A 26,734-nucleotide genomic window follows, 5' to 3' on the forward strand; every position below is an offset into this window, starting at 1 on the left:
CTGGTGCCAAACGTTCCTTCTGGATGAGCTATGATTTCCTGCTCCTCCTGCTAACTGTATGATAATCACATGCATTCTAATGCGGTCTGTTCGCACAAGGCTACAATTACCCCCTGACTCTAGACGGCACTTAGAGCTGCATTACACACTCTAACACACACTCTGCACACTGATCAGTCAAAATAATGGGAGCATTTTTTGGGTTGTTGTGTCTGGACATCCTACATATTTTTGTTTGGTTGATAGAACAGTGGAGGAAAATGTTTGTTGTAACCTCCGTCGTCAGCTAGAAAGGCATGCTGTTTTATTAACTGGGTGGTGCATGGTGGTGGTCACGGTCTCCATGTTGGAATGCAAAGCCAAACGACAAATTCCAACGGATTAACTCGAAAGGGCAAAAATGAGACAATTCTCTTGCATGCATTATGGAGCTTTCCACAGCAATTTGGGCCTTTTGACCCAAACCAAAGCATAATTATTTTGAGATGTTTTTTATATAGTGGGTAACAGTTTGCACATTTACTTCCAGATATAAATACAAATGCATAAGGAAAAATGGTAGAAGTATGAGGATGGGTTCCCCTTTTGAGTCTGGTTCCTCTCAAGGTTTCTTCCTCATAACATCTAAGGGAGTTTTTCCGTGTCACAGTCTGGTTCCCCCAGGCTTCATCCTCAGGGATAAACACACATCATTCACCTTCATTCTTAAATTCTTCTTCATTCTCAAAGCTGCTTTGAAGAACCACATATGGTTAAAATGAACAAATGATCTGTTCATTAGGAAGAATATTGAATTATTCAGGTGCATCACCTGAAGTTTTTGTATTGAAGCCTGATATTTTAAAAAAACTGTAATCTACTGAAACATGACCAGACGATTGAATACGATGAGTTCACTTCACAGGTTGTTCTGAGGTCAGCGTCTTTAATCCTATGTAACGGGAATGAAGTTCTCTTGGAGATTTTTGCATCACACCGAGATGACGTGAACGGTTACCGCATCGGTCCAACGTCGAGCGGGAAAAATTATTCCTATCTAAAGACGAGCAGCAGTAATACGGTCATTTTTATCGGAGATCCCAGTCTTTTTTTTTTTTATGCAGGCTGTTCCAGACCTCTATTTAAGACCTCGCTCCATCAAGGGCACCGACATTCACAACATACCATTTTGCTTTTTTTCTTCGGGTTCCCCCCCCACACGTGTTTCTATTTATCTCGACCATAACCTGTAGATCACGTCAAGAGACTGAGACCCGTAGCAAAACAGGCTGAGACAGATGTTTTTGAGGAAGAACATTTTTCCATAACAGATGCTTTTACTCAGCAGAAAGTGATCTCGACAAATATGGTTTTTCACTCACTTATTATCCAAAGCACATTTTTTTTTCTAATACACCAGAAGTTTGTGGACACCTGAGCATAAGATTCTGTGTTTCTAAACACATAACCTTCACCTTTATAGCAGTCTTGGATGAGCTAGTAATCAGATGTACTACATTCTAAGTTCTGTATATTATAAACAATCTACCGAGTGTTTTCTTTCTAATCTCTATAAATCAAATACCAGCAATAGTAAACATTATTTTTTTTCCGAGTGAAAACAAAGTCATTTTCATGGATCGTTAGCATTCGGGGGAGGGGGGTCTTCTCTTTTGCGGCGTATCGTATGGTAATCCTGTGCTCTGACACACAGAGCGCCAGAGGCTCTTTGTTCATGTTCATTGGGTTGCAGATAGAACTGAGATGATATTTCAATCCTGGTGAAGGTAGGTGGCCTTTCATCCTTCTAAATGGGGAGGGAGATGAAGACTTTGGGGAGGGGAAAGAGAGAAACCAAGCATAACTTTTCAAAGTGGAAAGCTTTTGTATCACAGATTTAAAATGATGGTCTGATTCATTAAAAGTGTTAAAGCTGGGTAGGAATCCAATTCATCCCACATACATACTTTGGAAAAATTGAATTTTTAGAAGTATGGATAGAGATTTGGAGAGAAGGATAGAAGGAAGTTCGGAAAGCAGGAATGCTGTATTATTTTATAGTTAGGCTGTGCATCATAACAGTTTCAACAAATTAGGACTGATTTTTTTTTAAAATGTATGAATCCTATATATTTCTTCATATCCATATCCTAAAAAATCCGATGCAGACTTGTTAATGTCATGTTTCAAAGAGACCTTTTGCGTTGACACTGGACTCTGGCTAAGTAAATGGTTTCCTCGCTCCCCGCGTTATGATGGATGTGCCAATTAACCAGCAGAACAAAGAGGGAAAGCTTTTCAGATCCGTCACCTCATTTGTTCAGTCGCCTTTTACACGTGTCGCTCATTAAATTCTAATTAAAACCCGAGTGACAATTAGGCCGTCTGTACATGACAAAGTAGTGAAATGTCACCTCGGTGCTGTGTTAAGGTCCGTGTGGTGACTGGAAATACTGCAAATGACAAACTGGAATATTGGCAATGACTGTGCAACAAAAAAAAGCGTAGTAGCTGACGAAGGATTTAATAATTACTGGAATGGGTAGATCGAGAAATACCTAGGTTGGGTTGTTGTTGCTCTTTTATAAAAATGAACAAACGTACACAAGTTGCAGAGCCAAAACTGCAGGGCGCATTGACAAGTACCCCCTCAAACTTGTTGACCCGCCCCGAGCGATGGAAATACAACATTACTCAAACTGTCATGTCATAATTAAATGGCGAGTCTACCAGCAGGACCTCCCACATGTGAAATAATACATGAGCTTAACTCGAGCATGGATGGCTCTTTCCACACTGATGGATAGGCCAAAGGACCTATGGAATATGCAATGTATATAAAGGTCATGTGGTTTGATGAGTCCAGATTTACCCTGTTTTAAAGTGATGGACTCATCAGGGTAAGAAGAACGGCAGATGATGCACTGATCATGCCTAACCGTATAAGACTGTGGGGGCAGTGATATGATCCGAGGTCGCTTCCGTTGGCCAAACATTACTCATTTAAATTATACAGTAGGTTCACGTTATGTACACAATGAGGTCACCTGATTACCTGATTATACTGAATGGCCAAGTATTTCCATCCATGGATTTTACACCTTCCAGGACATATAAAAAAAGTGGCAGGAACAAAGCTGGTCTCAAAACGTTTAGATACCACCTCCTATATCAGGAATTGGTGGACATTTATTCTTTCAATTTCTTAATTCTGGAAAAACATAATCTTCAGCAAGACAAGATCCTTTTCGCCTTTCATCACTCGCATCCCTCAACTTACATTTTTTCCATTTTGATTTCGTTGGACTTTTTTCTCATGACGCCAGAAATTTGGTAAAGTTTCATGTTTTCTTTCTTTCATTGTGTGTTTGGTTTTATTGTTTCTACATGAACACTTTATTAAAGAACCTCTGCTCTTGCATCCGCTTCCTGTTCGTTACATGCCAAAAAATCCAGATCTCAAATCTTGGTTTTGTTGTGTAGCCTCGGAGCAGACATATTCTTAGGACTATATAATAGTGGTATACCTTTGACAAGCAAATGTTTACCCAGACTTCTCAACATGTAATTTCCATCTGTCTTCGTGTTTCAGTGTAGAGACGAACGGATGACCGGAAAGAAATGTTCTCTAATTTATGGGGAAAAGTGATCCATGTGAACGAATAGGAGGATTGAAAGAAGATGGCCTGAGAGAAGGAGAGTGTTTGGCATCAGCTAGGTTGTTACAAAATCCAGGCATTTACAAGGAAAACAGGATGTTGCTCCATCGGGTAAAACAATTTCCTGGAAATCTTTGGCCCACAAACATGCAGCTTGTAAATCATAGTAATAATGGCAGGAGCAGAGCAGGTACCTCTGTGTTTTGTGTTTGTCATCAGGCTTTCAGGGAAAACTTTCAATAATTGAAACTGTCCTCCTACAAAAGCTCAAGGTTCTAAATGAAACCCAAAATCAATGAGATTATTACAGTGCAAGGGACTATTTTAAAGGTGATAGTGTGCAAACGTGGATGAATAAAGCACTTTCTTGAAAACGGAGCAAGAGCTTTTTGGGACCACCTCGTGGTTCCATCATGGTTGAGGTCACTGATAGACACTTGAGTGCAAAACTCTTCATAGCAATGAACAAACCCCTCAACTGATGATAACTTATAATGTGTAATATGTATATTAGCTGCTTGAAAAGTAGAACTGCATCAGATAAGATGAACGATTGCTTGGTTCGTTGTAATTCCCAATCTTCTTGTCTTTTGGTTGCTAATCCTCGCCAGCAAATTGGCACCCAGACGCAAGAACGCGATATCGTTTCAGGGTTCATTTGAGTTTATCGACCTGTGGTTTGTGAGTCAGAGACGTCCCTGGCTCTTTTGATGCTTGTCTCGTCACTGTCTGGTGGCTACTGCAGAGGTCAAAATCCACTCCATATCTGAGGTTATGCTTTGTTACAGGTCGTGTTTGGAAGGTTTCCAGCGCTCAAGGAGATCTACAAAGGCATCGAGCAAAGTGTGGCCTGCATTTATAAAAGTCTGGCATTGAGAAGGAGATAAAGACTTGGTCAGGACTCAGGGATGAATTAGAGGTTCATGATGAGTAAAGTAAAATATACAAGGCACCATTAATTAGACATTTTGGATCATTATTTCCAAATAAGTGAAAGTGAGGAATCTTGTTGTTGTTGTTGTTGTTGTTGTTGATGAGACAAACTGATTAGGGAAATATCCAACAAAACCTACAAACTATTTACCCCATTCAAAAAATTGCAAAGTGTACACACGGTTCTTGTCTTTTGTTCTTCTGATGATACTAACGCTTGAATTGCGACGGCCTTTTTTGATCCTTTTGTTTTTATTGCTGACTAAGCCTTTTTAAAGTCAAGCCTAGTGTTTTGCTTTTGACCTTGATTTTAACATCGATTCTGGATTTGTTTGTATATCTTGCAGTCTTAAAGTCTTAGTTTCCTGTATTTACATCTGAGAGTAAGTTTTAAAACTTTTGATAGACTAGTGCTTTTTGCTTGTACCTATCGTTCTAATTTCTGCTTTAATAATTGACTTTATTTCCGCTCTCTTTCTTTTCCCCATGTCGCAGCAACCTGTTATGCAGATTAACAATTCACCTTTAAGTGTTGACTTTTACAATAATACCAGACTGCTTTGATCCTGGACTTGGTAGCATTGTTGTGAGGTTTTTTTTTTTTTTTTTTTTAGCAAAAGTGGCGTAACTGCTTTGTTTGCATGGCAAAGGATTGTAGGGGACCAGCCATCCATCCATGCTTTATAATTCCCTCTCTGCAGATATCTTTTAATGCTATCAGCTCTCTCTGAGTTTCACAGAGTCTTAAACTCTCCAGCAGACACGCCAGACATCCAAACCTGCGACCGGGCATGGAATGTATTGTTGTATAAACATTTGAGCCCATTGTGACTAGGACAAGGTACGGACCGGTTCGGAAAGCTGAAACGTGTCCAAATACGAAAAAGAACACACACACGGTCATTGTATCCTGCGATTTTACGTGCCGTTTCATTTTCTCATAATACAGACTCGAATCAGGGGATATTACAGTATGCAATTATGATGCCAACCATATGCTTTGCATTATTGCCCTGAATTACACGTTTTTTCTTTATAACTAAACATTTCTCAAGTGCACAGTCAGTTGGCGAATGTTTGTGGGTTTTATAGCATTGGCATATTTTGGCAACGTTTACTCATCTGGCTTTGGTTAGGAGCCTCGCTGTCCTGACCTCTGATTGTTCAGACATACTCTCATGCTTTTACCAAACAAAGCTCGTGACTCGTCCATTAAAAGTGTCGAAATACAACCCGTTTCTTTTGTCCCTTTTGGCTTGGTTATGAAATCTGTAGATGTCCTAACATCAATGACAATGAATCTTCTGAATTCTTTTTACAATGAATATGAATAAAACAAAGGAATATAATTTTGCAATATAAGAGATACGAATATAAGATCTCAAGAATATGAACTAGTTTTCCCATCAGCCACTAAACCTTCAAATGACATCAAGTCAAGTCGCGCTTTTCACAACAGACATTGTCTCAAAGCAGCTTTACAGAATTTGAGTGAAGGTGAATGGTGTGTGTTTATCCCTGATGAGCAGCCGTGGCAACTGTGGCAAGAAAATCTCCCTTAGATGTTATGAGGAAGAAACCTTGGGAGGAACCAGACTCAAAAGGGGAACCCATCCTCATTTGGGTGATTTATTAAGAATGTGATCATAAATCTTTCAACAATACAGAACACTGGAGAGAACTAACATGAGCACTGGAATGTAATTGAGTATTGTTCTTTCTGACTCATGTCACTAATTACTCACAGCTTTTCCTTGTCATCTTGTTTAGCACTTGTTTATAGCCTCACCTTTTGGAGAGCTCTTTATCTCATGTTTATTTCCCTGGGGGTGCTTCTGGGCCATAGTCTATGGTGTCTTGATCGGTTTATGGGCTCCGTTGTTACTTTTGGACTTTGTTATATACTATATACAAACACTAAATGGACAAAAACATATGGGCGCCTGATATTTCCAACCATATGTGGTTCTTCCCCAAATTGTTTATTATAATAGTGAATAGGGACTAAATGTGGAATGAGATGTTCATATACTAATCCTATGGTCAGGTGTTTCTCTCTGGTCATTATCTGAGCTAAAGGTTAAAAGGAAAAACAGTCAGTGATGTGTTTCTGCTCTTTGGACATGTGTCTACAAAAAAATGGATGAAGTCCAAATCATTGCCTGGGTCCTTTTATTCAAGAGTTTATCAACCTTTAATCAAATGGACAGTATTATTTCCCCTTTAAAACAGCCAAACAGCCGTGAGCTTTTAGGAGGAAAACGGATATTATTTGCTGGCTGCCTTTCTGGAAAATATTCTCTTTGCCTCTGGAGTCATTGACACATGAACGCTTTGCAGAGAACCACAGAATAGAGGGGAAAAAAAATCTACCTCCCTCCCCAGGATCGAGATTGTTCCCAAACCCAGGCCAATGTGAGCTATATATAACCTGGTACTATTTAATGGTTGTGTTTTCACCATGATATCTTCTAAAACAGTCGGAGCAAGATAGTAGATAGGATCAACCTTTCAACACTCCGGCGTACATTGAAACGAGGTTTACATTTGAGGCTTTTGTGAACCTGAGGAGAAAGAATTGCAAACAAATAATTAGATTTTTTAGGCAAACTGATTAGGGGAGGAAATAAGGTCCAAACAATTTCCATTGACCTGGAGTTCCTTGTTGGTTTTGCTCAAAGTTAAACAAAAAACTTGATTTTCTCTTCATTTATTACATTTATAACGTTGACTTGTGATGCGTTATGTGAAAAGCAAAACAACGTTCTGCAACCTCTACTAAAGTGATAGAAAACCCCAATTATGGATAAGGAAAGGATCTGCTCATGATCCACAAAATATGAGCTCAGCTGGAAAACACAGGGGTGGTAGTTTCATAGGTTGAGCTCTGATGGCAATTTATGGAACTAGCTCACTCATTATCTTTTGATGATCATGGAGCTCATGATGGTAGCAGAATGATATCAGAAGTCGACAAAAACATCGTGTTTATGAAATTTAAATGCAAGATAATGACCACTGCCAAAACATGTGTCTGTGGGTTAACTTGGTTAAAAACCTTTTTTAAAAGAATCAACAGAACAAAACAAGTTTCTCTAAGACGGAAAAAGTATTACAGCAAAATATGCTCAATGGAAACATTGACATTTTGGGGACTTTTCTTCTGTGAATAGACATTGATGCTAGTTTTGAGCTAACCGGCATCGTGTGTAAATAATTCGACCTCAGCAATTGTTAAAATGAAAAAAATCTTATTTCGTGTAATTTGTTGTTTAAGCTCTGATCCCATTTCAAATGCCATTTATTTTTAGTGTGTGGATTTATTGTTGGTCTCAGATCTGTGAAAGATATAAAGAATTTTACTGGGTCTATAGATAATGCAAAGGCTATTCAACCAACATGTTCCCATACTTTTGCCTACACACTTTTGCCACTAGAGGTGCCATATTCTGTTGTTCAACACGTCTTGATAAAAATATTCAAATAAATGAAATATAAGCATAGGATCATATTGTTCCATATTCATCTTTTTTTTATTTCAAATCTTCTATCTCCAGGTCTTTACTTTATATCCAGAACAAAAGAATATACTTTTCCAATACTTTTGAAGTTCACTGCATAAAACATTACCGCCTGTTTTCTTGTAGCCCGAATAAAAAACAAAGTTTGACCTTTTAGCTCCTGTTCTGAACCCGGTGTACGCCGTTCCTAACACAAGGATCTACTTGTTGTGCAGCTCTTTAATGCTACGACTCTTCAATTTACACGATTGATCATTTCACATGTCCTTTTAGTGCGTCCCGTCTTTTTCCATCATAACGTTCTTGTGTTTTGAGGAATGCGGCTGCCCGTGGGAACGTCTGGAGCCTCGGCTCGAGTTTCTGCGTCTCGTAAAAAACTCTACTGTGTGGATTTATTACAGAGAGGTTCTACTTCAGGATCTCAGTGCCAGCTCAGGAAAACCTTCCCAACAAACTTCTCATACACAGACGCAGTTTGACTACAGTTAATAAGGAAACTGGTCACAAGGAATATTACTGAGCATCATGTGTCCAACAGATGTTAAAAAGAAGAATATCCACAACTACAAAACAATAACGGAAAGGCTATTCATCATGATGCTTTCTGGTTTTTCTGTTTTGCATAACGCAAGAGGTAAAATGTGCATAATTTTATTGATTCATAAAGTTGTCATTGTTTGTTCGCACCATGTGTCTGTTATTGTGCAGAAATTCTCTGCTGTTTGTTTGTTTCAGATGCAGAATTATAAGAGACCCAGGAGCTGATGATTTATGAGCGTGTGTCTCTTGTAATGTACTGGAGACAATTATTCAAGTCTGAGTTCATTTATAAGGAGTGTTGCATCATACACTTTACAGTGATGCAAACAGAAGAAAAACAAAACAAAAAAAAAAGTTGGGCTTATTTTACAAATGTATGCGTGTTGCTTCAGGTTATACTTCAGTACTACAGTGATTTTCTATGAATTGCACATCCAGGCTGTGAATCTCTCCGACCATCTAGCATTCAAAACATTTTGCTTTGGGTTTAATGACAGTCAGAATATAGAACAACCTACTTGGGAACCATACCCACAAGTGGTTAGTACTTACCCAAAGTGGTTGGTAGATACCAGAAATGGTTGGTACATAGCAAAAGTGGTTAGTATCTACTGCACCAGAAGTGGTTAGTAGATACTAGAAGTGGTTGATTGATACCAGAAATGGCTAGTTTCTCCCAAAAGCAGTTAGTATCTACACAAAAATGGTTAGTACCTACCAAAGGTTGTTGGTAGATACCAGAAATGGTTAGTGCCCACAGAAATTGGATAGTATCTACCAAAAAGTCAGTTGGTATCTACCAAAAGTTGATAGTACCTACCAGAAGTGATTAGTACCTACCAGAAGTTGTTACATAGCAAATTTGCAGCTCTGACTGTACTACCAGATATAATTCATATCACATCTTTTTCAATCAGAAGCATTGAAAAGTTTAGGCAAAACTGTCAATGTAAAGTTCTTCCATATGGACAAATCTTCAGGAAAGAGGATGTACAGTAAATTTTGATGTCTTGTTAACCAAAGAAAAAAAACACTACAGAATTTGCTCTTATTGAAAAATAATCAACTTCAGGGTGGTAAGTGAGTCACAGCGAAAGCCTCGTCAATGATCGTTTTCCCCATAACACCATACCAGGCCATGTTTTCATCCGTCATTATTTTAGAAAGCTCGATTATTTGCTGTTGCTGTTGGAATCCTTTGCACGTTAACTGCCGGATTGTTTACAGTCCGAGGACATAAAGGTCACGGCGGCAACGGCCGCCCACCCGCCGAGTTCAGCACTGTTCTTTCACCATCGACCGGAGAAAGGAATAACAAACACGTCTTTGAGATTTATTATTCTGAGCAGATACATGACGAACTTCTTCAGGACGGATGCAAGAATTAAACCATTATAATTATAAAACACAGAATGACTTGCACTACAGTCGGGACTGCAAATTTTGCTTTAATATACTTCCAATTAGAAATCTGAACACATATTTACAGCTAAAGCAACACTATGATTAAGTGTAATGTAACCACTTTTTGGAGAGCATTTTAGTCAGAAAAAAACACAAGCTAAGCCAAACCTAATCTAGCTAACTCAATCTGAAAATTCCCTTAGCAGTCTGTGTGAGAGAAAGGGATTAGGACCAAGCCATTCGATCAACTTTATCTTGTGTATCAGTGAAATCATGGCACAACAACGAATGCAGCGTAATAAACTCACTAGACGTAACAGGATATTCATGCTAGTTAGGACTCCCTCAACTCTCAAAGCAACCTCAGTTCTTCATAGCATGAAATTTCCGAAACATCTCTCTGAGATTCGGGTTCATATTGATATGCAAATTTCTGCAGTTTCACACCAAGGTTGTGAATCTCTCCTAGCAACTTCTACCTGTTTGGTACCTTTAACCAAAAGTGGTTAGAACTTACCAGAAGTGGTACCTGCCAGAAGTGGTTTGTATCTATCAGATGTTATGCATAACTAACATGGTTAATACCCATTAACCCATTAAGTTTGGTGCCAAAAGTACAGTAATTATTCATCTATCCAATGTGTTACCTGTCAAAAGGGTTAGTATTTACAAATTAGTGGTACCAGTGGTTAGTACCTACCAGAAAGTGGTGCATGTCAAAGTGATTAGTGCCTACCAGAAGTGGTACCTGCCAAAATGATTAGTTCCTGGCAAAGTGGTTTGTATTTACCAGATGTGGTACCTGAAAAAGTGGTACATACCTACTAAAAGTTGTACATACCAAAATTGGTAAATACCCATCAATGTGTGATGCCAAAAGTACCTATCCAGAATGGTACCTACCAAAAGTGGTGCATGTCAAGGTAAAAGTACCTACCAGAAGTGGTACCTGCCAAAATTTGTTAATTCCCATCAACGCCAAAAGTACCTCTCAGGATTAGTACCTACTAAGGCTCATGCATACCAGTGAAACTATTTGTCTATTTTTTTTTCTGTATGCACTTTACAAAGTACAACTATTTGCAGTTTCAACCCAAATATTGGTTTGACCTAAAAATACATATCTGCCCAAAGGGAATTAACGTTTAGTATTCTGTGCAATGCATTCCACATTACGAGATTACTCTTTTTTTCCCAATTTGATTCTGCTTGCTTCAGGACCTCAAGACTGAACGAAACATGAAAACTCAGCAACAGTGAAGCCCAGCAGAGCACTTTTCACACATCCCAGGCTTGTCTTGAAGTGTCGTATTAGCAGTCTGCTTATAGCAGATCGATTGAAATAGCATGGTCTTCTTGTCATTTTTGTTTTAAATCTGTCATTATATGAGGTTCGAGGTGCCAATTCCTCAAGCCTATATTTGCATCTCACCATCTCATGGTGCTGAGAGGAATGAGTGGGAGGCAGAATGATGTTACTCTACACCCGAGCACAGTGGGGGTCCTGGATATGTGCAACGATACACTGAGAATAGTGATAAACTTTTGGCATTTCCTCAATGATGAAAAGAAACGCTCAATCATCTGGTAGTGGATCATCAAAACGTAAGTAGGACTTCTCCATCAAACCATTGATAGAAATTAAACATTTTGTCCACAGTTGCCTAATTCGTTTGGAATAAACTTTTCTCCTTTCTCCTCTGTCTGGAAGGGGATATTTCCTCTCGAGTCTTGCAGATGATGTTTTTTCTACCTCAGCCGCCTCTCTTCTGAAGGCTTAATGCCAGCCGGGGCTGCTGGGATGGCAGCCACAGACCACCAAGAAGAACAGAGCAATTTCACAGAGGGAAGCGAAGGAAGCACAGGACAAGGTTTAGACTACAAAACCTCCCAGTGCAAGCTTTGGTCTACATCCAGAAGCCCTTGATTGGCTGTTTACAGCCTCTAAAATGGTGAGATCATAACGTTCTTTATAGGGTAAGTTCTGTTTCACTTGTAGTTTCACAGGGTTCAGATTATCATACTAATACTAGAGGATGAAAGACTTGCCAAAGCATCCAAACATTCTTTGCCCCTAAAGGACAGAAGGTTAAGGGCCTTGCTCAAGGGCCCCAAGCGTGGCAGCGTGGCCATACTGGGGCTTAAACCCCCGACCTTCCGATCAAACCCAGAGCCTTAACCACTGAGCCAAAACCGCAGATATTACATATAAAGTGTAACACCAGGAAGGCGAGGAAGCCCGATGTGACTGCGGAGTCAATTTCACAACTGCCATTGATATAGAAACACTAAGGTTCACTTTATAGGTTATTTTATGAAGCTTGCAGCATCGATATCCTCCAAATGGGATTAAAAGTTCTTGCTATGCCGGATGTGTTTCCGCCACAAGCACTTCATTTAACACACTACCTGGGTGGCCAGATATTACATTTTCAGGATTGCTCTGTTTTTCGATTCTGCCGTCGTAAATGATATTAAAATATCAAAATGATCAAAATGATCAAAATGATGTTCCGTTCGATAGTGTGCTCGTGGAGATTTGTGCTCATTCAGAAACAAAGGTTGTAGGTACAGTCAGATACTGATGTGGGTGTTCAACAGGGTAGAGCTCTATTTAAGGACACTCAAGATTTTCCACTCCAATATTTCTATTCCATACTTTCACAGGGCTGAATTTAACAATCTTCTAAATTTAATGCTACCACATTTAAATACGTCCTATACAGTTTTTTGCCTCTGAATTTGTGGTACAGGTATGGGAGAAACCGCATACAGCTGGTGAGATCAAGTGTCCCAATCCTTATTAAAAGACATAGAAAGTATGTATGACCTTGAAGAACATTCAGGAAAAACAGATTACACATCTAGCATGCTAACATGTGAATTTATATGTAATGTCTTTAGAAATATCCTGCATTTTTACAGTTGTCTAAAAAAAGATGTGGCAATATTAATCCACAGTAAAGTAGAATGAAAAGAGGAACTGCGTGTTAATCTCAAGCATGCCAACTCTGCAGTGAAACATGGCTTGGGCATAATGCCAGGGGAACTGACCTAGTTCTCTTTATCGACAGCACCATCTGGATGAATTATGAAGCTTACACAAGCTCAGCGCTGGTCATCTCTTTACCCTGCAGTGGGGCAGTAACAAGAAACATGTTGCTAAAGCAACTATGGGGTTTTTTTAACACCAGAATTTGCCTGGCTGTGGGAATCTTTTGACCTCAACAAGAATAATGAAGATGAAACATGAAAAAACATGGAACCCAAAAAAATGGTTCAATTACAGACTTAGAGGTCTGGAAAAGAGTTTATTGCTACTTCAACTCTGTTGTCAAAGATGAGGGTAAACAACTTGACCACAGATGTTTTTTCTGTAGCCCACTGACACAATTCCTTGCTAATACCTAAGTCCTTTGACAGTATTTAACAGTTTTTTTATTGTTATTTAAGTATTAGAAAATTAGTTTTGTCTAAACCAGGGATGGAATCAGCAAAAAAAGTGTAGAGGGTCAATTGGTGACCTCTTAAGATCCTGATGGTTGCGGTCAGAAAAGTGCACAAGATTTCCAACCTGAATGTAAGAAAAAAGAAATAACCTCCTCAGCTCAGAATTCTTACACAAAAACTTCTGTGCAAATATTAATGGTTTGAAAAACACTCCAAAGCAACTGAGAAAAACTGTAAGATGAAAGGACTTCAGTGGTGTTCATTAGAGGAACAATTCCGAAAAATATGCGTCACTATCTGTATCTGAGTTTTGATATCCAGTTGATTTGACTTCTACACCAATATCGATGACCAAACATAAACTCTGGGCAAGTGGTGAGTTCAGGGACATAATGAGGACAGAACTTGTGTAATCAAGGCACACATTGACAGTCGGAATGATGTGGGCTGGGAACAATGTCCAATCTGATTGCATCAACTGTGAAAGGAGAAAGTGATTATGTTTAGATTAGCGAGACCAGCCTTCAGATTTGGCGGCTTTCCTGTTGCACCTGGTGACACCAATTGCCGAACAGGAAAAACAATACAGCCTCCGCACCTGGATGTCTGACGAGAAGATCAACATTACAACCGAGATCCGTAGTCAGTGTGGAATTTCCGACACCGGCGAGCTACAGAGGTCACCCTCCTGATTACGCGTGGCCTTGAGATAAATGAGAGACTTGTTATTGGAGAATCGATGTGGCTTAAGTGGGGAGATGAGAGAATCGGGGGATTAATCAGGGTCATGCTTATGAATAACTTCAGGGTTCTAGTGTTCAGATATTATTAACATTCCTCACTCAGTATTGGGTCAAATATATCTGGTGCCCTCTGACAGCATCATCGTTTTGTCCTCTGTCCAAAATGTTCTACACAGCTGTTTTGTTAGTGCTTCATACAGATCCTAAAAGTGTTTCCTATTCATAGACGAGCAGAAAAAAACAACAAACAGAAAGCAAGGGATAGAATTGAAAAACCAAATGACATGAAACCAAAAAAAATCTATATAAATCTTACCCATGAGCCTGAGTACTGCCAGGGCAACACATGTTAAAAGCAAGAAATGAAAGGGGCATATACACACCTATACGACCGGGTCAGAGCATCTCCAAAACTGCAGCTCTTGTGAGATGTTTCTTGTCTGCAGTGGTCCGATCTAACAGATGAGCTCCTGTAGCTCAAACTGCTGAAGAATTGCGTCTTCTAGTTGAAAGGAAGGAACAATTCCGATACAGTAATGTGCCTCCAAATCTGTAGAAAAGGTTTTGGGAAGAACCACATATGGCTGGAAAAGTCTAGTGCCCCAATACGTTTGTCCATATCGTGTATATTAGACATCACCCTTTGATGATGCAGTTAAGCCCAAGACACCACTGGAAATCAGTCTCTGTCCAGTGCTGAATATTGGGTCAATTCTGCAAAATCTATCATCTCAATTGTCCAGTTAGCAGACTGCTCCTTGGTAAGAACTACGCCGCCCTGTAATCAGTTATCCCAGCACCGATGTCATAATTTACCACTAGAGCAAGTTGTTTAGCAGGAAAACGAATTGAACCCACCTGGTCATAACAGCTTTGGCTAATGGAGCCAAGAGAAAAAGATTTGGCACTGATGGAGAGTCTAGCCGAGGGCCTTCATACTAAACCTTTACTAGCAACCAGCTTTATCACTTTTCTTCCGTCTACATCCAACGAATCAATCACTTCTCCACACTGGGGTCTGTCCGTTCAAGCGAATTATACTCGGTTTCTATCACCCAGAAACCCACACAGTCTTCAGGCAAGTAGAATTGGGGGAGTTGGGGGGGATTTGACCCTGTCGCCAATTGCATTTCTGCTTTGTAAGCCTAGAATTAAATAGAAACAGGTTTGCATTGGATTTCAGCGGAATACTCTGAGGTGGTGTATTTTTATTTATTTTTTTAGTAAATAAAAAAAAGAGACAGATATAGAGATTAAATAGTTTGAGTGCCAAGCAAGGCCGGTAAAAGGGATGTTCAAAGTCCAGTTTATTTTACTTACCCATGTGAGTGCATAAACAAATCAATTTAGCGTTCGGACTCTCATGGGGACGTGAGTCAACGTGTGCTTTAAGGGAAAAAAAATAATAAAAGATCGCAAGCATTCAAATAAACAAACCTAATGGCATGGTTTGGCCTACATTTGCTGTAAAGGAACGGTGTCAAAGTCTTGCATGTGGAACTCATTACATGGCCGAGGGAGGAAATTCGGGGAGGGTGTGCATGTGTGTATCGGGACCTCGGTCAGGAAGCAGTACGGGTGTAATACCCCCACGTGCTAACGATTACCCGGGGCTTTATCGGAACGCCTTCGAATTCGAGCCAAAAAAGCCAAACGATCAGCTAAAATAATTTTCGTTTTTTAAGAGCCATTTGAATGTTTTATATCTTTTAGGCTTTAAAATAAAAGCACACAGGAAGTAAATTCAGCTTTTTCCATTTGCACAGAACGTTCCTGTCTAGAATATGAGACCTGGATTTAAATCACAAAAGACATAACACTCGGTGCAGGTTCCAAAATTTCACCAGGTAGTGTGGGATATTCACATTATAAGAAGAAGACAAAGGAGGAGGAGCATTCACAGAAGGGAAAAACCTTATTGAGCACCATTAAAAAAGAAAGGAAGGTTTGAGGAGGCGGTATCAAAAAGTTTTAAGACTTACAGTATGGTGGTAACTGGTGCTATTCTGACCACGTCTGCAATTTCATCATGAACAAAGAGCAGATGGATTCTAGCTAGCTAGCTCCAGGATCCTACTAGCGTTTGAATGATATGAATAACGGATAAGCCTAGAAGATACAATATATAGGGGGAAAAAAATGATTGCGACACCAAACCATTGGATATGTTGCCATGAAATTTTGTTCACAGTTCCGTGAACATATGGTTTCCATGGGTTGGAGTGGAACCCTGAACCATATTGGGATGAATTAGAACAGTACCGCAGGACCTCACCTACAGCAGTGCTAAATTACTAAAGCTGCAGGGTCTAAATGACCATAAAAATATTCCCAGAAGATTATTTTTATAGCAAATGGGGATTAAATGTGGAATTCAAAAAGAAGCACATAGCAATCTTATGGTCAGGTGTCTGCAAACATGTTGTGTATTTTAACTAAATGTGAAGACATGACTAAAGAACCTCATTCTGAACAAAGTAGTGGAAACAAATCTCTAGCAAAAGTGTGTTAACTGAATAGCAGGCATACATTTTCGTTCCACCAGTAACTAAGGGTCAGCTGTTGGCATTATAACTGGGCGATTCTTTCTCTGTGTGTGTGTGTGTGTGTGTGTGTGTGTGAGAGAGAAATGATAAGCACTTCTCGTCATGCCAAAAGTGACAATTCCCTCGCAGACATTCTCATTAGCATTTCCAATCTCCAACACAGCAGACTTCCATACATCTGCCACTCAGGAAGTGGAGCAGGCTGCGTTATCAGCCAGTCAGGTGCAAAGATTACTCCATTTCCATTCTGTCTTCCTGCAGTTGCCATGGCAGATTGATCCCCTGTCAATGAGCACTTTAATGATGGGCTCGTAGAGTGCGTGAAATCCGGTTAGGCCAAAAAAAAAAAAAAAAAAGGCCACATTAGCATGTGAGGACGCTGATTAAACCGACTGAATTATGTTTTTTAAACCTAATGGCTAATTATAATTTATAGGAATTAACAAAGGCATTTTCAACCCGGGAAAAAAGAGCTTACAAACTACAAAAGAACGTATTCATCCATTAATCCCGATCACGTTTGAAAGGTTCTCCTTGGCAAAGGCCATGTTTTGGGGGTGAAGTCACTGTTATTCCAAAATCAAGCAAAGAGCACTGAGGCCTACAGCTTGTGCCTAATAGGACCGGCGCAGTCACATGCAATAACACTCCAATGAAACTCGTTTATAATGAGCGCCCTTCCCCGGTGACGGAGCTGTCTCCGCAGACCTATAAACGTCTGGAGGAGGGTGAGGGCCGAGCTCTCTTTATAAGCTCCGGATTATTTTAACTAGGAGTCCGATTTCATGCGAACTACAATCAAAGGGGATTTTTTCTTTTTTTCCTGCTGCCTCTTGGAGAAACCATGGAGTGATGGATTTCTCAAGACTGCCAGTGAAGTTTTAGATCCAAGAAACCATGATGTGTTCGGCTTCAAATGTATTTGAAACATTTCCCGGCTGTATGGCAGGTTTTTTTTGTTTGTTTGTTTCCAGGGTGGTCTTCAACCGATGCTGCAGAAACAGGATTTCTTTAGAAACTTCTTCTATCTGGTTGAAAAAGTGTTTTTCTTTAGTCTTAACACCTTTCATCATGGTAGATATAGTAGACGAATACACTACACTGTTTCTATAGTAACAGCTAATTGAGGACACTTTAGCATAAGATCCCATTCCACATGTTGCTGTTTCTCCACTATTCTGGGAAGATGTTCCATTAGATTTTGTGCTCATTCAGCCACAACTGCATTAGTAAAGTCTGGTACTGATGTTCGTGCTCTAAGGCTGAGCAGAGTGAAGGATGGTCCGAGTGGTCCGATCCAACAGAGGAGCTCCTGTAGCTGAAATTGCTGAGGAAGTTCATGTTGTTAATGTTCGATGGCTCTGGACTGTTTTAGTAGCAGAAGGGGGACCAACACAATATTAGGCAGGTGGTTATAATGTTCTACCTGATCAGTGTGTGCAGTCACATCACAGAATCTGGAGATTTTGGGTTGGAAGCCTCACACCAACCTGATCATTTCTTTCTAACAATACACCCTGTAATGTATGACTTCTACGTAAGTGGTTTATATTGTATGATATGCTGTATAAGGTGGAACAAGTTGCTTTCGCGTGTGTAGGATGAGACTATATAAAAGTGAGTGAGTTGATTGACATCCGGTGTGGAACTTTAATGGCAGGCGTCTGACCCCCTCAAGCTGTCCTAAAGCCAATCTGCTGTTTCAAAATGCTCCACAGCACCTCCCTCATGTGACATCTTCCACTTTGAATAATTCACAAGAGGTCCTTCCAGGCCGTACTGCAAACTCCAGGCTGCGTGATCAAGATAGCTGACTGAACTGCATGGTGGAGGTTTTTCTAGCTGAATCCTTCCCAGTGTTGTGGTAGAGCTCGGAGACTGCGAGTGCAGTCCTTGGAAAGAGTTTTTAGCTCGTACTCTCGGGGTGTCGTGCTGCGTGTTATGCAATCGCGCATTCGTATTCCTAACGGATCGTCAGTAAAAACAATTAGTGGCGGGCGAAGGAAAAAAAAGAGGACCCACGGTGCTTGTTTTCCTTTTCAGCCTAGCCGTCTTCATCTCCGAGACGGAAAGCCGTGCTTTCGACCTTGTGTAGCTTGTCTCTATGGCAACCTTGACTTTAAACATTTTTATGAGATTTACTGACTCATTTGTAAAGGAGAAATGAAAGCGGTACCTCGGGCCAAAGACTGAACCATATTTTACTGCAAAAAATCATTCTCAATAAACCAAAGCGTAGAAAACTTTTAACCGCTTAGTGACAGGAACAAAAACTTCCACTTTCAAAGTCATTCACTACACAAACAAAAGTATTGAGACACCTGAACTTCCTGCTATATGCTGTTCTTCTCCAAACAGTTACCACAAAGCTGGATGCATACAGAACCTGTTCCCAAAAATGGTTCCATGAAGATCTGGTTTGGATAGGAAGATCTTGTTAAGCCTGAACACCTTTAGGATGAACTGGGATGAAGCTGGGCTGCACCCCAGGCCTCCTCACCTCACCTACATCCACCCTTGTGGCTGATAATCACAAATGTCCACAAGCACACTTCAAAATCTGGTGAAACATCTTCCCAGAAGAGCAGAAGGAATTTTTGAGGACATTTACACCAAAAATGGCATTTTAAAAACTCCAAAATCCAAACCTGTTCCAGCATGACCACGCCCCTGTGCACAAATCCAGCTCCATGAAGATATGCTTTACATGGGTTGGACGATGTGGAAGATCTCCGACCGCACCCTCACCTCTTTTACATCAGTACCTTACTTTACTAACACCCTTGTGGCTGAATGAATCTCTACAAAATCTCCATCAAATCTAGTAGAACATCTTCTCAATGGGTAATATAACAGCAAATGGGGATGAAGTGTGGAATGGGATGTTATAATACACAAGCAATCCTCATCCTGCTCATGTTCTACCATCAATCATCTGCTTTGCTTGGTAAATAGCATGCCTTCTCATTTTCAGGATGAACCATAATGTTGGAAGACATCTAATCTTGTCTAATCTGGTTTTCATGAACGGTTGTGCAGGCTCAGAACAGCAGAGGAACCAAATTTCCAAAAAACGGCTGATTCAGTTTTTTCCAGGGGCCGAATTCGATGCTGTGAAGGCATTAAATATTTACACCTTCAGGCTCTTAATCTTATTTAAATGACTGGGAATGGGGTTAAATATTTCATGCTGGGAATTTGACTTTAATGGGACTGGTTGTGCTTTTTTGACATTTCTTGACATGTGTTGAGATTTGTGCTCATTCAGCCATGGAAGTCTGATACTGAAGTAGGTGACGTGCAGTCCGTGTTCCAGTTTATTCCTGATCAGAGCTCGATAGCAGGAGATCTTCCATTCCATCTTATGTAAAGCAGATCTTCATGGAGCTGGATTTGTGCACAGGGGCATCGTCATGCTGGAACATTTTTGGATTTCTTGGTGCAGGTGAAGGAACACCCTATACAAAGTTGTATGTGGTAACAAAATAAAGATGAGCACTGCCACCTAGTGGCAGGAATTATACAGCTACCAGCGGTGGACAGTAAGGAAGTAAATGTAATTTATAACTGTACTTATGGGGCTTTTTTGAATATTTGTACTTTACTGAAGTATTTATAATTTGGGATACTTTAACTTCTACATTTCAAAAACCTAACCGGTCAAACATGCAGCAAGCCACCAATCAGGCTCTGTTTTGAACTCGTTCTGATTGGTGCTCGGTGTATCTAATGATCACCAACATACAGTTCAGCATCAGTTCAACATTAAGCAGAACTTTTAGAAAGGAATAAATGATGGATGAAACTTTTTTTTGGAGAAGGTTTTGGGCTTGCGGTAACTTTATTAGAAATCAGTCAGGTGTTTGAGTATTTTCACATAAAATTAGTTGATTAAGTAAAAAGTCTTGTGACAAAAATGATAATAGAAAATTTATAGCCATAATAAATGATAGAACTTTGGATATTAAGGTACATTCGCAGGCTGGTCTATTTTTACTCAAGTGAACGTTTAAAGGGACACTTTTACTGTCATATTTTACTTAACTCAAGTACACGGTTTGTGTACTTCATCCACAGCTACAACAGATACACAACACCCTGGTTTGGAATAGAATACGGTTTACTTCATGGCATAAAAATTGTCAAGCAGAGAAAAATCCCCATGATTAATAGTGGAAATTAGCATAATTATATATTTTCTCTGGCAGTCCTTTAATACTTTAACATTTAAAAATTAGTTCTGTAGAGAAAAATCCATATGATTATAATTTTCAGTGAAGATTCTCATTTTTAGGTAGTTTTTTTTTAAAGAAAAGCCAATTCATTAAAATTCATAAGCCAGCCATGAGAATAAACCTGAATTTACCCAAGCTGAATACGATAAGATCAAAAATAGCATTGCAATAGGAATCGCCGAGACGCCGCTTGTCTTTGCTTATTGGACTTCCATTTCGGCGATGTCCTCGCTGAAGAAAGCTCTCAGTCTCTTTCCGCTCGAGAGGTACTTAATGCTCTCCACCTCTCCTCCAAAGTTGCTGGGTTTCTGGAAATGGATCTCCAGATGGTCCTGCATGTCTTCTTCGTCGCTCAGATCTTGAATACCTCTGAGTAGTACGGTGCGCTTTGGAACCCCTAAGAACGTCTAAAAAAGGAACGCAGTGAGAGCAGAGCGATCGGTTACTGAGACCATATTGGACCGATTGACCCTATGATAATCAGTGTTGAGAAGGTTGAAAATGGTTTGATACACAATATGGACAAAAGTATTGGGACACCTGTTCCAGCATGGAAGCTCCATGAAGATCTGCTTTACAAGAGTGGGACTTGAAGATCTTCAGTGCCCTGCTATAGAGCTCTGACCTCAACCCTACTGAAGACCTTTTGGAATGAATTGTTCAAAATAAAAAAATACCAATTGTATGGTCAGGTGTCCACAAACTTTTGTCCATATAGTGTATAAAAATCAGGGGCCTTGAACACCTTCTTATCAACATCAACAACAATTTACCTGAAACTTCTTGAGCTGGTAGTCATACAACGGTGCCACGTTGACTTCCATCTCGCCTATGGTGTCCACGTAGAACTTTTCCCTGAGGGCCATATTCTCTGCAACTATAAAAATAATGCAGCTGTTAAAAAAACACACAATTGAAAACACCATTCATGTGAAAAAAAGAAAGAATTGGAAAAGTATTAATGGTTACGAAGAACTATAATTTTCTTAAATAAAACCCGGGAAATCGCTGTAAATTTTCCCAAATCGTTCCCAACCGAGCAACATGTATGTGTAACGTAAGGGCGTATGTTTATCTGTATTTGATTTTAACGCTCCAAATATCACCATTTTATTCCCAATCAGTAAGGTTTTTATTTATTTATTTATTTATCTAATTAAATACAAATACTAAGAAAAATATTGGATTTATTCGATTTATTTGTGCCAATTTAAATTTTTTTTTTTTATGTAATCAATGTAATTAAAAGGTGCATTGCATTTGATTTAGACTTTTATTTTTATGTATTTTTTTATATAAACCAAGCATGCCTTTTATTTAAAATTGTTTTAAAAATTTTAAAAACACAAGCAATTTTTTGTTTAGCAATTTCCATCCTCCTTCTGACATTTATGACTTAAAAACCAAGGTACCGAACCGTGAATTTTGATTGGCCCGTGCCTAATTTACAATACGGATGTTAGAAGTCGATAAACGTAGATTACACTGCCATCTAGTGTTAAAAATCGGCTATAGGAGCTTCGTCTGGTATACGGTATAGTAATAATGGTTATTAAGTCATTGCAAGAAGAACCAAACCCATCGTCTGGTAGACAGATGTAAAAAAAAAAAGTACAGACCACCAGTATTGAGGAAGGTAATCTTTCCCGTTCCGTTCTTCACATCGTATTCTAATCCCTCCACCTCGCCTCCACCACGCCTTGGTTTGGAGAAGCCCAGCTCCAACCGGTCTCTCATTCGTTCATCGGGCAGAACAGCATCAGCATTTGAGAACATAATGGTTTTTTTCGACACCCTAATATGCACCTGTGGAGAAGAAGTTGAGGTCAGAAGCAACCAGATGATACATGTTTGGACAAAAGTATTGGGACACCTGATTTGTGTATAGAATGTTCTAGAAGTTCCAGAATGGCAATGCTCCTATGCACAAAACCAGCTCCAATGAAGATACAATTAACATGGTTTTGGAGTGGACGATCTTCAATGGTCTGCTAAAAACTAGCACCCTTGTGGCTGAATGAGTCTCCACAAGCATCTTCCCAGAAAAGTGGATTTTATTAGAACGGGGTCTTGATGTGGAATGTGTTGCCCAAAAAAAGAACATATGAATCTTATGGTCGGGTGTCCATCAATTTTTGTGCATAAAAATTTATTTTATAGTGAAAGATACCAAAGCGTGAGCTCACCATACCTCGAATTTTGCAGAGGGCTCGAGATTAATGTTGCCTGGCTTCACTTCACTCCTGGTTTTGTCGCAGGCCACGGTGCACTTCGGCAGCCTGAGGATCTGATCGGCCACTTAAAGACGTGGACGAATGGATAAAACGTCAGGTTTTACAAGTTTGATGTAAATCAATTTCAGCTATTCCAACCACTGCCAGGGTTTAACAGGGAATTCATGTCTTTTATTTATTTAAATTTCTTTTCAAAATCTGTTCTACCATTACGGATCATTACCTTTCTCTTCCTCAAACGTGATGAGAGCTTCGCCACCTTTCAACAGAAAGGAAGGTCTCTGGACGATGGTAAACACGGCCCTGATGTACTCATCATGCTCTTGCTCGTCGAACTCATCCTCCTCCGTTTGTTCGACCTGAGTAAATTTCATTTTTTTCTCCGGGATCTGAGCTTTGATCTGAGAAAAGGTACATAGAGAGGAAAAAAAAACGGTATAGTTGGAAATTATCATTTTGGACATAATTATAGAACAAAAAAATCCAATCAAGGCTCTTTACTGCCCCTTGTGTTTTTTTTTTTTCACCATACCAACCTCAAATCCCAACCCTTCAGTACCTTAAATCTCTGCTGTAAATTGTCCATTTCAGTCTTCTTGGCTTTGAGCTGCTCGTTACAGAGCTGTAGTTTGTTCTTCAGATCCTGATTGGTATTTCTTATATGATTTATTTCCGACTAAAAAAAAAATGTTTTGAATTAGTAGCTAAGTAAGCGAGAAATGCTCACACTTTTTCAATGAAGAGTGTTAATAGAATTTTTGGCATATTTTGGTGTATAACAATGAATTTACTACTACTACTACCAATAATAATAATAAATATACCATCCACAAACCAACATCTTAAAGAAAGTAAAAACCCAGTGTATGTAAATCAAAGGCCTAAATAAAGAGACTGTAATATTAAATCCTACCTGTATGTCCTTCATTTTTAGTTTAAAACCGGCTGCAAGTTCCTCCTCAGCATTCATAACATTAGTCGTCTCCTGCTGGGCTTTTTTCTTTGTGTCATCCGTGTCCATTTTCTCCAACAACAACCGAGATTTTTCAGTCTCAGCTGCCTCCACTAGTTTCTATATGAGAATAATAATATTAATAATAATCATGAGCCTTGTGCCTTTCCCTATATAAACACTTATTATAAAGGGTTGGTCAGAGCTAAACGTTGATAAATGTTTGTTTTATGCAGAATTCACGCAAATCTAGTGGATACACTTGAAGTACACAAACATACTGGACGGATTTGTTGTGCATTCTAAATGAAAATGTGGTGTAAGTAGTCATTGTTAACATACTCTCAATTTCTCCAGCTCGCTCAGCTGCTGGGCTGGTGGCACGTTCTGAGAAAAGAACAAGACACATGATGTTAGAAAGGAGGATAAATAGGTAGGTGAGTTCAAATCCCAGCAAGGGCCTTAAACCCTCAACTGCTCATCTGTGGAAATGAGGAAATTGTTGCTTGGGATAACAGTGTCTGCCAAATAGCATAAATCTGAATCTAAATTATAATAAAATTAAGGAATTTGTGCTACAAATGGCTTAACGTAGGCCGAATCTCTCACACACTTACCGTGTAGAATCCACAATCCATTTCCCAAAGCACCCAATGCAAGAAGAGCAAACATTTTCCTCAGCAGTTCACTTTTTTATAATCTTTATTTTTCTTTTGTACTTTCTTGATCATGACTTTCATCCCACCATAATTATTAGCTGATGTCGGACCGTCATTTTATCTCAGGTGAAATACTACTAAATAATACTAAATAATTTAGTAGTTTAGGCTGATATTGGGGTTTGTCTATCATTAAATTCTCAATTCAAATTCTCATTAGATTCCACTTGCTATTATTTATGTTCGTGTGATTAACCTTGTAGGGGACGGCGACATGGAAAATCCAATATTTTGATCAAAATAAAAACCAATTTGTTCGTCCATGATGACGCAACGCTTTCGATGCTTCAGACCAATAAAAGACGTTTCTATTTCGTGGACTTCGGAAAAGAAAATGTCTGTCGAATTTAGTTTATTTCAGTTTGGTTCTATTTTTATGCCGCTTTTAACAATGGACATTGTCCCAAAGCAGCTTGACTGAAATAAATGTTGTACAATTTTTATTTATATGTTAGTGCCTATAAATTTGTCCCGAATGAGTGAGCCAGTGGCAACAAGGACAAGGAAAAAACTTTGCGATAGTATAAGACATTATAGAAATTAAACAACAAAGACTGAGATCTTGAGAATGTTTTATAATCAAGATAAATAAAAAAAAATATTATTGGTTATTTATAGGCTACTTGGCGACAAGTTTGACCGAATCGACCGTATCTAGGTTTTATTTCTTTTTCATCAGGTGTTAGAAAATAATAATTTGGCCACCAAAACCCACAAATGACCCCAAATCACACATTTTAACCTGATCATAATCAGTATTTACGTCTCAGTGGACAAAATGGAAGACGAGGAAGACAAGACAAGAAAATTGCTCATCATTTATAACCAAAAAAAGTAAGTACAATTCAAATAAATATATCAGTAACTGGTCTGACTAAACCTATTGTCTCTTACTAGTTCACTAAAATGACAAAAATGACTAATGTTTGATTTTCAAACAGAATTTGTTTTCAGGGTGTTTTCAGGGTGTATAAATTCATAAAGATTACATTAAAAATAAGTTCGCTAATAATATTTAATTTAATAAACCATTAAATGTCAATGTGGCTGTTACAAGTTCAACCAGAAATATCACTCGGTTTGTGTTTTTTAATGTTTGTTAAGATCAAATTTAATCTTGCAAAAGGTAAATCTTAAAATTTTACCTCATAAAAACATTTTTGTGAGGTAAAAATCGCGTTAAAACATCGAACAAACATTTTTGTGTGGTAAAAATCACGTCAAAACATTGAACATACATTTTTGTGAGGTAAAAATTACGTCAAAACATCGAACAAACAATTTTGTGAGGTAAAAATCATGTCAAAACATGAACAAACAATTTTGTGAGGTAAAAATCAAGTCAAAACATGAACAAACAATTTTGTGAGGTAAAAATCACGTCAAAACATCGAACAAACAAATAAACAATTAACCATATCTAATGCTAAACACGAGTTTCACCAATACACAACTTTTGAAGGCTAACAAGCAAATTAGAACCATTAGAACCCAAATATATGTATATAGTGCATATATTATGGTATATTTTTATACTACAAGTAAAATAAATGACTTGTAAGTACAGAAATTAAGATTTGGTGTCGTTGAAATGTTTTTCTGTGGTGGAGAAAACACACCATGATCTTACCTCATAATCCATGTCCTCCTTTTTATCTGACATCATGAGACCAGCAGAAGACAGTAGCAGATGATTTTAATAAATATAATCTACAGTATATATTAAAAAAAAACAATGTTGAACAAAAATAGTTTGTTGAGAGGGTGAGAGATTTCAAGGAAGTCCGAAGTCAGCGCCCTGAAGTGAAAGTGAAAGTAA

General features: G+C 38.9%; 1 protein-coding gene and 1 long non-coding RNA gene across 2 annotated transcripts; one reads left to right on the plus strand and one right to left on the minus strand.

Annotated features, from left to right (window-relative positions):
• The first annotated feature begins 1,713 nt into the window (after positions 1 to 1,713).
• On the plus strand, positions 1,714 to 12,471 carry LOC124382699. The gene is made up of 4 exons (XR_006925116.1): positions 1,714 to 1,766; positions 8,494 to 8,726; positions 8,828 to 11,641; positions 11,748 to 12,471. It is a non-coding gene; the product is annotated as an uncharacterized LOC124382699 (long non-coding RNA).
• Positions 12,472 to 20,877: 8,406 nt separating this feature from the next.
• On the minus strand, positions 20,878 to 26,713 carry nmi (N-myc (and STAT) interactor). Its single transcript, XM_046844990.1, has 9 exons — positions 26,546 to 26,713; positions 24,539 to 24,583; positions 24,158 to 24,316; positions 23,804 to 23,920; positions 23,468 to 23,645; positions 23,202 to 23,308; positions 22,630 to 22,816; positions 21,784 to 21,887; positions 20,878 to 21,417 (listed from the first exon to the last, which is right to left on the minus strand). The coding sequence occupies exons 1-9, from the start codon at positions 26,579 to 26,581 to the stop codon at positions 21,211 to 21,213; spliced, it is 1,140 nt and encodes a 379-aa protein (XP_046700946.1). The 5' UTR covers positions 26,582 to 26,713; the 3' UTR covers positions 20,878 to 21,210.
• Between the last annotated feature and the right edge of the window lie 21 nt (positions 26,714 to 26,734).

The sequence above is a fragment of the Silurus meridionalis genome, chromosome 3 (assembly GCF_014805685.1).
Source record: "Silurus meridionalis isolate SWU-2019-XX chromosome 3, ASM1480568v1, whole genome shotgun sequence".
In the NCBI taxonomy this organism is placed as follows: Eukaryota; Metazoa; Chordata; class Actinopteri; order Siluriformes; family Siluridae; genus Silurus; species Silurus meridionalis.